General features: G+C 57.3%; 1 protein-coding gene across 2 annotated transcripts in view; it reads right to left on the bottom strand.

Annotated features, from left to right (window-relative positions):
- SQSTM1 (sequestosome 1) overlaps nt 1-7,379 on the bottom strand; it is a 17,308-nt gene extending 9,929 nt beyond the window's left edge. Inside the window, exons 1-5 of one of the 2 annotated variants that reach the window (XR_001003303.1) lie at nt 7,006-7,379; nt 5,093-5,188; nt 4,071-4,300; nt 3,835-3,976; nt 2,966-3,046 (exon numbers count right to left, since the gene is read on the bottom strand). Coding sequence is in view for 1 of the 2 variants with exons in the window: in XM_011955964.1 (XP_011811354.1) it covers nt 2,966-3,046; nt 3,835-3,976; nt 4,071-4,300; nt 5,093-5,257; nt 7,006-7,210 (823 nt within the window). In the remaining variant the exon portion in view is untranslated. Of the gene's footprint in view, nt 1-2,965; nt 3,047-3,834; nt 3,977-4,070; nt 4,301-5,092; nt 5,258-7,005 lie in introns of both variants that reach the window. The other variant, XM_011955964.1, reaches the window with a different exon arrangement.
- Nucleotides 7,380-13,396: the final 6,017 nt, after the last annotated feature.

The raw sequence follows: 13,396 nt of genomic DNA, 5'->3' as shown, positions 1-13,396 counted from the left end.
AAAAAAAAAAAAAAAAAAAAAGTGGACGATGCTTCGTGTCCTGCTGCCCCACAAAGCGTCTGCGTGTGGGTGTGTTTATCAGAGATACAGTGACCAGGAGGGGCCCTGTGGCTTCATGTCCTGCATCTCGGGGCCTGCAGCCTCCCAGCCAGGAGTAGCCTGGGTCTCAGCGGTGGTTCCCTCAGCGGGTTCTCACCGCCCCACCAAAAGGCCTTGGCACTTCACATGAAAGCCGCCGCTTACCCCACACACACTGCCACTGGGAGGCGGCTGTTGACTCGTTCCCCTTTGGGCCCTGCTCTGGGAACAGTCCCTTCTAGGCAGTTAACCTGTGAGTCATCCGGCTCATAGTTCTTCATAAAGAAAGGAAAGAAACTAGTCCTAACTTCTGTAACAGTCTAAGCCACTCCGCGACTGGCTCTCCTCAGCTGAAACCTCTCAGTCTATTTTACTAAAATCTTCCTTGAAGGCCGGGCGCGGTGGCTCAAGCCTGTAATCCCAGCACTTTGGGAGGCCGAGGGGGGTGGATCACGAGGTCAGGAGTTCGAGACCAGCCTGGCCAACGTAGTGACACCCCCGTCTCTACTAAAAATACAAAAATTAGCTGGGCGTGGTGGCGGGCACCTGTAATCCCAGCTACTCTGGAGGCTGAGGCAGGAGAATGCCGTAAACCCAGGAGGCGGAGCTTGCAGTGAGCTGAGATCCGGCCACTGCACTCCAGCCCGGGCGACAGAGCGAGACTCCATCTCAAAAAAAAAAAAAAAAATCTTCTTGTTTGTAGAGCTGCAGGCTCCTCCCTGGTTAGGAGAAAGCAATTCTATCCACTTTAAGCCTTTAGCTTTTAGTGCTCAAAGACATCTGAGCACTTGCAAGATGATTCCTGTCTGTGCCAAGTGGGGCATCCAGTTCAGTTCTGAGATGCTGCACCAGCACAGGTGGGTCTGGAGACAGTGTGACCCCAAGCACCTGGGCAGCCTCCCAGACAGATCCCAGACCCCACCAACACCCACTTACCACAATCAAAAAAGGTAAGGTCTGGGGATCTGCGCTGTTTTAAAGTCTCTACCTGAACCTACACTTGCTTTTGTGACTTCCCAGGATGTCTCTCCTTTGTTCTTTGAGTGAAGGACTCTTGTTCATACCTCCAAATTCACCTGCAATTTCTCAGACCTTTACTATGCCCAGAGTGAGTTGCAGGATTGAAGCACAGCCTATCTCTCAATCATGATCTCAGTGCTCCACTGTTCTACCCTCCTTCGAAGGCATTAAGAATACTGATTCTAGGCTGGGCGCGGTGGCTCACACCTGTAATCCCAGCACTTTGGGAGGCCGAGGTGGGTGGATCACGAGGTCAGGAGTTCGAGACCAGCCTGGCCAACGTAGTGACACCCCCGTCTCTACTAAAAATACAAAAATTAGCTGGGCGTGGTGGCGGGCACCTGTAATCCCAGCTACTCTGGAGGCTGAGGCAGGAGAATCGCTTGAACCCAGGAGGCGGAGGTTGCAGCGAGCCGAGATCACATCATTGCACTCCAGCCTGGGCTACAAGGGCAAAACTCCATCTCAAAAAACAAATAAAAAAAAACAGAATAGCGATTCTTCTTTCCTATTCTCTGACTTCGCCTCTAAACTCTAGTACAGAAGCCATATGTGTTTGGGCTGTTTAGTTCAGTAGAAATGCCAAGATGTCACTGCTGCCTCAAAGTGGAATGAGCAAGGCTGGGCACAGTGGCTCACGCCTGTAATCCCAGCACTTTGGGAGGCCAAGGCGGGTGGATCACGAGGTCAGGAGTTCAAGACCAGTCTGGCCAATGTAGTGAAACCCTGTCTCTACTAAAAAAAAATACAAAAATTAGCTGGGCGTGGTGTTGGGTACCTGTAATCCTAGTTACCCAGGAGGCTGAAGCAGGGGAATCGCTTGAACCCAGGAGGTGGAGGTTGCAGTGAGCAGAGATGGCGCCACTGCACTCCAGCCTCGGCGACAGAGCAAGACTCCATCTCAAAAAAACAAAAAAAACCCGGAATGAGCAGAGTTGGAGCAGATGGCAGTCATGCTCTGTAGCCACAGGAGGCAGCAGGCAGGGTTCGGATGCCCCTCCTGGCAGCATTCTCTCAGACAACACAACCTTTGGACAGGCTGACACAGCCTGCCACTGCAGTCGCAAAAACAAGCTCACTCTTCTAGAGAGAGATGCAAGTGTCCCAGCGATCCATCTGCCATCACGGATCCACCGTCATCTTGAACTAGAAGTTGGCTTCTTTCACTGATCCTCACTGCCACATGCCTGACCCTGCAGCACCCACCCCAGACCCTTAGCCAGACACTAGCACTTTCTAAAGCCCAGCGAGGAGGGGTCTCAGAGCCTGAGCTCATGCCTGGGGTCAGGTGGCACCACTCTGGGGGTACACATTAGGGTTCGCCCACCCCAGCAGACCCACTGTGCAACCTGAGGCACCAGAACTGGCTGTCACCCAGAGTACCTGCCTCCACCTTCTCCCCGATCTGATGCAGGCCCAGCACCCAGAAGCACCGGAAAGGTTTGGGGGTTGTAAACTAAAAGAAGGAAAAGATAAATAGCATCTCAACTAACTACTACCCAGGTCCTCAACAGTCCAAATCCCAAGGCCTGGCTTAGGGGAAAATGCAGACCATTGTTCACCCAAAGGAGGGCAGTCAGAGGTGACAGGCAAGCCCTACAACCAGACCCTGGTGACCCTCCGTTACTGGGACTGTCCCAACCAAATGCTGATTCTACGTCACTCCATGTAGAAAGTTTGAGAATTCTGTCAGGGAATTCAACCGTGAGTTGCCTGTGGTCCAGCATGTAGTAAAGGTTGATTTGAGGCAGCAAATCCTCACCAGTGTCAAGGGCATGTCAATTTCCCATTTCTCTGCAGTATTCCAGGTGAAGGTGACATAAGCGCAGGCTGAGTGAGGGAAGCACTGGGCAGGAGGCGCACTCACCCAGAGGGCTAAGGGCAGCTGCCACACTCTCCCCCACGTTCTTCAGGAAATTCACACTGGGATCCTCCGACGGACCAGAAGCTTTGATTTTTACAAAGATAAGATAAAGATATCTTTAATGCCTTGGATACCTGTCACCTTCTTGCCAAGGTCCCTGTGTTCCTGGGTGACCTTTAACCCAGACGCCTTGTCCAGGGGCCCACTCAGCATCCCCCTCTCCTCCCTCCCACTCTGCACCCCCTGGCCCTGCACCGAGAGCCTCTCCACTCTCGCGCGCCGTTCCCCCTCATCTGTGACCCTGGTGCTCAGCAACCCCACACAGGCTCAGGCTCAGTACATTGTGAATATTGATCACATCCTTGTAAATATTTACTCAAAGTCAAGCAAACATCCCACCTTTGTTCCAGAGGGTGATATAACATTAATAAAATCAGAATCCAAAAAATCTAGACTGCAAAGCTAAGGGTAAGTCTTTAACTTACAACTATGTTTAAAAGGACTTGAGAAACTTTGGCTCTGATCTTCCTGACAACCATCACAAAAGAGATCAAAGTGCATCAAAAACCCTGGGCTGGAAGGGCCTCCCTCCTGCCTGCACCTCACGGCACCTGGACAGGGCAGCCTCCTGAGGTGGGAAGGGCTATGCAGGTGAGTTTGTGGCTTCAGGCACTCACACCTCAGTTTCCCTGTTTGGGAAATGCAGAGCATACTCCCCACTTTGCAGGGTTCTTGTGTGATTGTAGGACACCAAGAAGGTGGGGAGGTATCCTAAATTCTTGCCTTGCACACAGGCTTTGCACAAGGGCTCTGCGCACAGGCTGCCTGACTACTGTCACCATTCAGAAGCCGGTTTCCAACGCAAGCCTCACCTGATTCCGCTGTGGGACCAGGGCGGGCATCCCCTGCACGAGGAGGACGTGGGCTCCAGTTTCCTGGTGGGCCCATTTCCCATCCCGGCCACCCGAAGTGCCCGTGTTTCAGCTTCCGGAGCCAGCGGCTGTGCGAGAAGCCCTGGAGAAGGAATTAGCAGAGGGGCAGGCAGTGAGCGGGTCAAGGTTCCTGCCACCCTGAGCCCACCCCAGGCCTGCCCAGAGGGCCTGCTCACCTCAGACAGGTGCCCGAAGGGGCTGGGGAACGCCAGCTTGGTGTGGCCCTGGTGCAAGCCCTTTCCCTCACAGACGCTACACAAGTCGTAGTCTGGACAGACGCTGCACTTGTAGCGGGTTCCTACCACGGGCCCGTTGCAGCCATCACAGATCACATTGGGGTGCACCATGTTGCGGGGCGCCTCCTGAGCACACGGTGGGCGGTGGTCCCGCCGGCACTCTTTCTTCTCTACAGGAAGGGCAGAGAGAGCTGCTCGGGTGCGGCCCCCTAAAGTGCTCCCCCTCTATCATCACTGTGGGGCTGTCAATGCCAGCAAGGCCCCTGGGCCTCCTCTCCAGCATGGAGTCCACACAAAATTCAGCTGCTTAGGTGAGGGCAGCAAAGCAATCAAGAACCTGCTAGGAGGTTCCCAGTCCCTGTGTCTGTTACCTGGGAACTGTGGCCCAGGCAGCAGAGCAGCAGCAAGGAGCCCGGTCTGTATGGCTTTGGCCTTGCTCTTCACCCAAGCACCGCGGCAGCAGACCCCATCCCTAGGGTGAACACGGGCTCCTCCTTCTCAGGTCGGGCACAGCACTTAGTATGTCTTTTTTTTTTTTTCTTTTTTTTTGACACAGAGTCTCACTCTGTCGCCTAGGCTGGAGTGCAGTCGTGTGATTTCGGCTCGTGGCAACCTCTGCTCTCCAGGTTTAAGCGATTCTGGTCTCAGCCTCTTGAGTAGCTGGGACTAGAAGCGCACACCACCACACCCAGCTAATTTTTGTATCTTTAGTAGAGACAAGGTTTCACCATGTTGGCCAGGCTGGTCTTAAACTCCTGACCTCAGGTGATCTGCCTGCCTCGGCCTCCCAAAGTGCTGGAATTACAGGCGCGAGCCACCACACCTGGCCTATGTCCCTGTCTTAAACAGCCCTCAAATTACGGACCCCTTCATTGGTGGAACATCAAGCCCTGTTTTTCACTCAGCAGGGAACTGAGTACAAGCTGAGCTGGCTTCAGGCAGCCCCCAGAGCAGCTCCTTACCTTTAATGTAGATTCGGAAGATGTCATCCTTCACGTAGGACATGGCCATTGTCAACTCCTCGTCACTGGAAAAGGCAACCAAGTCCCCGTCCTCATCTAGATTGTTTAAAAGACAGCACATGAGCACCCAGAGGTTCTCAGCTGGACATAAGCTGCTGGAATGGGCTGAGACCAGATGAAAGGGACACTCACAGGGCTATGAACTGGAGCACACCTACTTGAGCCACAGAGGGCAGGAGTGAGAGGCAAGACTGCCCCCTTGCTCTGGCACCTCCTGGAAGGTGAGTGCTCCAACCTGGGCCCTGGACCACAGCCACATGCAGGGGGTGGAGGGCCCTGGACCACAGCCACATGCAGGGGGTGGAGGGCCCTGGACCACAGGGGAAACAGCAGCTTCGGCTGCTGCACTTATTTAGATTCGGGCCAGCTTCCTCTTCAGAAACGTGCCACTTCATTCCACATCCGACCAGGCCCATGTCCATCTTCAACTGTGGGAGATCCCTGCCTGTGACCTGCTTCTGAGGGGCCCAGCCCCACAAAGGCCTTAGACTTCTAGTGGCTTGGGAGTAAAGGAGACGAGGGCATCTGTCTACTTCCTTCCCTAACAAAGCTAAAAAACATGTATTTGTATGTAGTCTGCAGTTGTGACAGATACATGTGAGCTCAAAGGGCTTTAAAGCACAACCGTGCAGACCAAACCACACCATCCACTGTGGGAACAGGTGTGGCACCCAAAGATGCAAACAGCCCAAATGTCTGTCAGCTAATGAACAGGTAAAACATACAACAGAATATTATTCCTCCAAAAAAACCGAAGTACTGATGTGTGCCACAACATTGAACACACTACACTAAGTGAAAGAAGACTACATTGTATGATTCTATTTACATGAAATGCCCAGGATTGCAAGAGGAATAGATACAGAAAGGAGGTGAGTGGTTGCTGGGGGCATGTGGATAGGGGGTGATAAAAGGTATGTATGGCGTTTATAAGGTGATGAAAAGCTCTCAGATTGAATATGGTCCACAAACCTATGAAAATGGTGAAAACCACTGACTTGTACACTAAATGGGTGAACCCTTATGCCAGTTACAGCTCAAAATCACAATTTTTTTTTTAAGAACAGGAGAGGGCCTGGCAGGCTGGCAGCACTCCAGAGGGAGGTCCTAGCACTACCAGCTCCCAGGGGCCGGCCTTGGCCACCTCCCTAACCCCACCCCCAGCAGCCACTGGTCACACCAGCGCAGCAGGAAACAGTTCCTGGGCTTCTGTGCCCACACCAACACTTCTGAAGAACGTTCTCGTCTTGTCCTTCTCTCCACTTGCCAATGGGATAACATCTGTACTCGACCTGGCCTGGAGCGTTCCTCGGGCAATCAGTGCCCTCCTCCCAGGCGCTGTCGCGGCGCTCCCGAGTCCCCCGCACCCCCGCACTTGTTTACCCGCGTCACTCCCTCCCCTCCGCCGGCGCTCCCTGGGCTCCTCCGGGGCATTATCTGAACCCACCACCTGGCGCAGCAAGATGTCAGTGTAACCCGAGTGCCCGCCTGACCACTCAGTTCCCGCGGAGAGCCAGAGAGTTCGCCCCGGCGCGTCCTGGCCAAAATCCCCAACAGCGCGGGGGAGGGGGGGGTCTGACGCTCCCAGGCTCGAGCCCCCGGCCCGCAGGGCTCCACCGCCCCAAGGCGCCACCGCTGAACAGCGAGTCCCGGCCTTGGTCACCACGCCAGTCACCAGGCTGGCACCCAAGGCCGAACTGGGGACCCATGCAGGCCACCGCCATCCAGGGAGCAGCCAGAGCAGACCCCTCACGGCCCACCAGGCGTCGCCGAGAAGCGAGAAGGCAGCCACCCCGCGGCAGGAGGCCGGGCCCGGCCTGCGTCACCGCCCTCGCCCTGCCCGGCCCGCTCACCGCGGTAGTGCGCCTGGAAGCCGCCGGGCCGCAGCGCGGGGAACAGGGCGGCCACCCGGCTCAGCAGCCGCTCGCAGGGCCCCGGACCTGCCGCGTCCTCGGCTTCCGCCTCAGGCTCTGGGCTGAAGCAGAAGCTGAAGCGGCGGATCTCGCGCGCCGCGTCCTCCTTGCCCAGAAGGTAGGCCTTCACGGTGAGGGACGACATAGCGAGCGACGAGCTGCGGGAAAACTGGCCGTCCGGGTCGAGGCAGACGCGCGGCTTTTGTAGGAGCGCGGAGGCCCCGCCCCGCCTCGAGAGGGGCGGAGTCTGTCGCGCCCTCCCAGTCTCAGCCACGGGCGTCGCGGCGCGAGAGCCGCCCTGCAGAGGCCCCCTCAGTACTAACCCCTTCCCCGCTACCCTTCGCTCCAGGTCTCCCGGCCCCTCATTGCTGACCCCTCTCTTCACTGCCCCAGTGCACCAAGGACCCCAAGAAACCGGCCCTGGCACTCACATAGGCCTGGGCTCCAGCCTCTGCACCTGGGATCAGGGGACTGTCCAGCCCCTCGCCCCTCCCAGGTTTGGGCCTGGTCATGACTCAGCAATATCCTCCGCTGGGGGTACCCAGTGCAGGGAGAGCTGACACAGCCCCCATATCAGGAGGCTGCTAGGTCGCCCAGTGGGCACTGCTGGTCAGAACAAGCTGGCTCTCAGGGTGCTGTTCCGACCCTGCCATGGTCAGCCTCCAGCGGGGGCAGCCCTCTTACAGTGCGTGGCACCCTCGCTGGTGGCCCCTAACTGGGTTGAGGGACGGACCCCGACTCTGGCCTGAGCACCAGAGAAGTTCCCAGTTTAATAGGAGTGGAGTTGAGAGGTGCTTGAGGACCAGCTAAGGTCTCCTGAATGTCAGTGGTCGCCAAATGTTCACTGTGGCCCAAGCGACTCCTTATGGGCTCCTCAATTCAGCGGGCAGTGCCCATGGCCCTGTGGGGGCTCAGGTCCGTTGGCCTTGTGGGCAGCCAAGGGCGTCAGGCAACAGCCTCCTCAGCTAGGAATGAAGAACTCTACTTTATGCCACCAAAGTAACCTGTCCGCCAGAACTGGGGCAAGGAGAGGGGCAGGACGGGTGGTCACCCTCCGGAGCCTCCCAGGCAAGGTCCTGTGAGTAGGAGGTCAGAACCTGCTGGGTCCAACTCATGCCATTTCAGGCCAGGGCTTGCAGGAGTTGGAGAAACGTCCCAGCGGGGGAAACCCAAACGGAGGGAAGGGTGGCTGGATGGGGCCATTCAGGTGCGAAGGTGATGTGTGGGTGCGCGCACAGCAGGGGCTGGCCCACAGGTGTGAACCATCCTTCCGGGAGAGCCTGAAGTGGGCAAGTCTTCCGCCCTGCCCAGAGCAGCACCCTCTGTGGAGAGGGTTCAGGCCTCTCCCTGCATCCAGATGGGGAGAGTGGAAAGTGCCCCAGGGCCTGCTGGAGCCACTGCCTTGCCGACAGGGGCAGGGGACACAGAGGGGCGTGCTGGCAGAGGCTGCGGCCTACAGACAGGTGCTGGCCAAGCGAGTCAGCAGCCCAGGCGCCTGAGAGCCACGTGGCCCCCGCCCAGGGCCGGCCTTCCTGCCCCAGCCCCTGGCTATGGCTCGGTCTGAGCAGGGTGAGGGACACAAGGAAAGCCCTCTGGCTCTGGGAACATAGCTTTGAGCTCCCCCAAGAAGGAGCTCCTTTGCCTTCTCGCCATTGGGCTCGGTTTGGGATCCTGGGAAGTTTCCGCGGGGGCTGGGGGCAGGTGAAGAGACTGGGGGGGGGGGGGGAGAAGGAAGCACAGAAGGGGTGTCCTTGGTAAGCTGGGGTGGAGACCCTGGCTCTGGCCCTTCCCCGCATGCCTTGTAGCCCCAGCGGCCGCCCTGCCCCCATGCGAGGCCAAAGCCTCCCGGAGGTAAACAAGCCGCGGCGGGAACCCCCTGGCAGGGCCCTCCCTCCCGCCGCGGAGGTCAGGTGGTCTGGCCGGCAGTGAGTCAGCGTCCCATGACTGTTGTCGTAATAGGGGGATCCCCGGCCCCTGCTGCCACCCATCTCAGTGACCTCTTACCTGGAGGCTGGGCTGGGCAGTGGCTCCGGGGTCATTGTGAGTCCCCTGAGCAGGAAGAGCGTGCAGCGGCCGAAGCCAACCAGACCCTGTCCCCATTCTCCCGTCTGACTCCTTCCCCTTTCCCAATGCAGTCCCACCCCGCAAGCTCCCCGCGTCCATTGGCCCCCTTCCCACCCTCCAGGGCCCGGCGTGTATGCCCAGGGAAAGCTCGGCACCTGAGTTGGAGACCCACTATGGACCAGGGTCTCATTTCCTCATCTTGCAAATGGGGCTGAAGTGGGAGGACTTGCGCTGCCTTACCAGGCCATGGCCCATGAGTGTGCGAGTTGTTTAGCTGCTTTTGGGGCTGTAAGCTGGGGGGTCAGGGCAGGGCAGAGACTGCAGGGGGCCTGAAGTGAAAGAGTGGGGAGGGCAGGAGAGGCCTGAGCCAAGCACCCAGTGGTCCTGGGAGACCAGGCGGTTGGCCACAGGGTTGGTCTGGTTCTGTCTGTTGCTGCCCAGCGTGTTGTAACCATCTGGTCAGTTCCCCTTTCCCCCTTCCCAAATAATCCCATACCTTGGCAGTGGTGTTCCCAGGTTCGCTTCTTTTCTTTGGGGTGTGGAGTCAAGTGTCCACGTGGGTGCTGGGGCAGCCAGAGACAGGGCCACTGAGGGATTCAGGCTGCACTGCTCTGGGCCATCTTTAGGGAGACTGACAATCACAGAGGACACAGTGCCTCCAGGCCCAGCCCTAGGCCCAGGGGATGAGTTCCTCTGCGGAGGTCCTGGTCTGTGAGGGGACCTCCAGGCCTTCTGCACTGCAGCCACTCCCTTCCACTCACATGGGAGGGCCACAGCCCTCCCTACCATCTTCCAAATCATGCCAGCTCATTCTACCTGGTGACTTGTCCCTGGCTCTCCCTCTGGTCCAAAACCCTTTCCCCTCCTGCCCTACAAGGCAACTTCCCACCCTAAATGTCCCCTCCTCAGTGGGGCCTGCCTTGACCACTCCCTAGGAAAAATCCCCAGCCACTAGACATCACTTTTTTTTTTCTTTTTTTTGAGACAGTCTCACTCTGTCACCCAGGCTGAAGTGCAGTGGCATGATCCTGGCTCACTGCAACCTTTGCCTCCCAGGTTCAAGCAATTCTCCTGCTCCTGCCTCAGCCTCCCAAATAGCTGGGATTGCAGGTGCCTGCCATCAAGCCTTGCTAATTTTTGTATTTTTAGTAGAGACAGGTTTCACTGTGTTGGCCAGGACGGTCTTGAACTCCTGACCTCAAGTGATCCACCCACCTCAGCCTCCCAAAGTGCTGGCACTGCAGGCTGAGCCACCCTCCAGGCCAGACATCACCCCCTTTTAGCCCTTTCAGACAAGCTCAAAGCCCAGGCAAGAGGTGTTGGGGCCATGGGAGGGGGCACGCCCACAAGGCCTTTGCAAAGATCTTTCTGAAAGAAAAGGAGTTCAAGTCATGGACTGACATGGTTAGAGAATTCGGTGATGCCAAGTTGTCAGGCGTGAGAACCCCAGGGACCCTCTCCTACTGGAAGGCCAGAGCTACAGAAAGAGGTCCTCCTGACTGTCGGAATTTCTCCAAATAATTTCAAATGTAGCCTGCCTGGGGACGGGGGCGAGATCCTGGGCCCTCAGGGGCACTGAGGGGTCGCCCATGTGGGGGGACATTGCCACATGGGGGCGGCCCTCCCCAACCCCAGAGTGGGGAAAAGGGGGAGGGATGGAGGACGAAGCCGGGCCGTGTCGGAACGCACAACGCCGAGCAGGAACCACAGCCCTGGTCCCCAGAAAGCGCGCGCAGCCCAGGGCAGAACCTGCTGGGGTTCCAGCTCGGGCGCAAGGGACATGGGGTCACTGGAAGACGGGAAGCAGGCCGCCTGTGGGGAGGAGACTGGACCCGACCCCGGCCCGCCCTATCCGAGTGGCGACGCCAGCGCTGCCGCCAGGCGTGTCCCGGCCCCCGGCGCGCCTCCGGCCCAACCGAGCATGCCGCGGGCGCTTCCCCTGCCCCAGGCAGGAAGCCTCCCGCCCGCGTCGGAAGTGGCCTGCCCGGGGCCACCGGCCTGCAAGTCCCCGTGTTCTCGAGGTCCCTGCCTCGTTGTCCTGGGCACCTGTAGCCGGCGGGAGGGGCTGAGAGGAGGGTTGCGCTGGGACCTAAGGCCCCGCCCCCTCGCCAGCCTCTGCCTTCCTCGGTCACCCGGTGGCATTGCTGGGGTACCCCAAAGCATAGGGTTAGCTTGAGTGTGGAAGATCCTGAAAAGACAGGACGGGGGCGACAAGGAGTAGGGAGGGTGGCTGGGGGAAGACGGCAAAGTGACCCCGGAAGGGTCCAGGCGCCCCAAGCCGATCGAAGACTGGAGGCCCTCAGTGAGGCCTGGGGGGACTGTGGGAAAAGAAGCTCAAGAAGGGGAATCTGGAGCGAGGTGGGGGAGAGGTCATCATGGCCTTCTCTAGGAGCACCAGCCCCAGACAGAGCGGTGACAGGCTGCATCGGGGGTACCCCGTCTATCCTGAATTGGTCAGGAGTGTGGGATCCCGTGGAGGGGCTGCCCCCAGAGCAGGAGCAATGGCCCTCTCCCTCCCCTCCACTTGCTCCCCTCGAAAGCCTCTGGAAGAGGCCGGGCGCGGTGTCTCACGCCTGTAATCCCAGCACTGGTAGCCAAGGCGGGCGGATCATGAGGTCAGGAGTTCGAGACCAGCCTGGCCAACAGAGTGAAACCCCGCCTCTACTAAAAATGCAAAAAATTAGCTGGGCGTGGTGGCGGGTGCCTGTAGTCCCAGCTAGTCAGGAGGCTGAGGCAAGAGAATTGCTTGAGCCTCGGGTGGCAGAGGTTGCAGTGAGCTGGAATGGTGCCACTGCACTCCAATCTGGGTGTCTCAAAAAAAACAAAACAAAACAAAGAAAAGAAAACCTTCTGGAAGAATTATCTAACTTTGAGGATCTAACCCTTCTTGCTCCCAATGCTTCCTAGCAGGGCCTGCACCCCAGGGCGGGTACTTACTGCAGTCCCCCACCTCCAGCTCTGCACACCCACAGCCCAGTGCCCGCTCTTCCCCCTCAGCCTCCCGACCAGACTCAGCTCTTCAACCTCCCTGGAGTCCCTGGGCACCCATTTTGTTCTGTGCCTGTCCCTGCCCTGACTGTGTGGGCTCAGGTAGCTTTGTGGGGTGTGTGGATGTTGTGTGGGAGTGTATGTGTGCCCCATGTGTCCCATGTGTTATAACCCTGATGGTCTGGAGAAGGCGTGGGGTCATCTGTGGATGAAGGGTGGTATTCAAGCAGGGTCCCCACCTGTGTTAGGCCACCACATACTTTTGCGTACAGGTAGGGTGAGGTAAACCTACGACCCAAGCTTGGCCAACCAGAGCATTTGTAGCACCCTGGGTCAGGGATGACATGTGACCCACGCTGGCGGATGAAATGCACACTGGGGCCATCTGCAAGCAGGAGCCTTGGGGAGGGGGGAATCCTGAGCAGATCAAAGCTTGATCTCAGTATCTGACTCCTGGATCCAGGCTGGCCTAATGCTGGATTATCAAATGGCTTAACCCAGTGGATTGTGGTTTGGGTTAGTTGTATCCAAGAGTAGTGATCCATGCCATATACCCCATGCCTGTTCCAGGTTTTCTTTTCTTTCTTTTTTTTTTTTTTCAAGACAGAGTGTTGCTCTGTTGCCCAGGCTGGAGTACAGTGGCTTGATCTCTGCTCACTGCAACCTCCACCTCCCGAGCTCAAGCAATTATGGTGCCTCAGCCTCCCAAGTAGCTGGGATTACAGGTGCCCATCACCACATCCCGCTAATTTTTATACTTTTAGTAGAGATGGGGTTTCACCATTTGGCCAGGCTGGTCTTGAACTCTTGGCCTCAAGTTATCCACCCGCCTCAGCCTCCCAAAGTACTGGGATTGTGAGCTACCATATCCGGCCTGCTCTAGGGTTCCTGATGGCAGTCACGGTCACAATACAAGCCAGAAATTGTCACAATACAGGCCAGAAACCTGGGAGTCAGCTATGACCATGTGCTCCCCCTCAAGCCACCAGCAGTTCCTGTTGATTGTACTTTCTGGCAGTAGCAACGGTAATAATACACATGTAGCACATCTTTTATGCCAGGAAACATTCTAAATATTTTAATTTTTAGAGACAAGGCCTCACTTTGATCCCCAGTCTGGAGTGCAGTGGTATGATCACGGTTCATGGCAGCCATGATCTTCTTGGGCTCAAGTGATCCTCCCACCTCAGCCTCCTAAAAGTGCTGGGATTAGAGGTGTGAGCCACCTCACCCAGCTTGAATATTTTTCTGCATATTAACTCACCTGTTCCCTTGAGGT

This window comes from Colobus angolensis, unplaced genomic scaffold (genome assembly GCF_000951035.1).
Source record: "Colobus angolensis palliatus isolate OR3802 unplaced genomic scaffold, Cang.pa_1.0 Scaffold404, whole genome shotgun sequence".
Lineage (NCBI taxonomy): Eukaryota > Metazoa > Chordata > Mammalia > Primates > Cercopithecidae > Colobus > Colobus angolensis.
The sequence above is the reverse complement of the archived record's forward strand: the minus strand, read 5'-3'. Positions and strand labels throughout refer to the sequence as shown.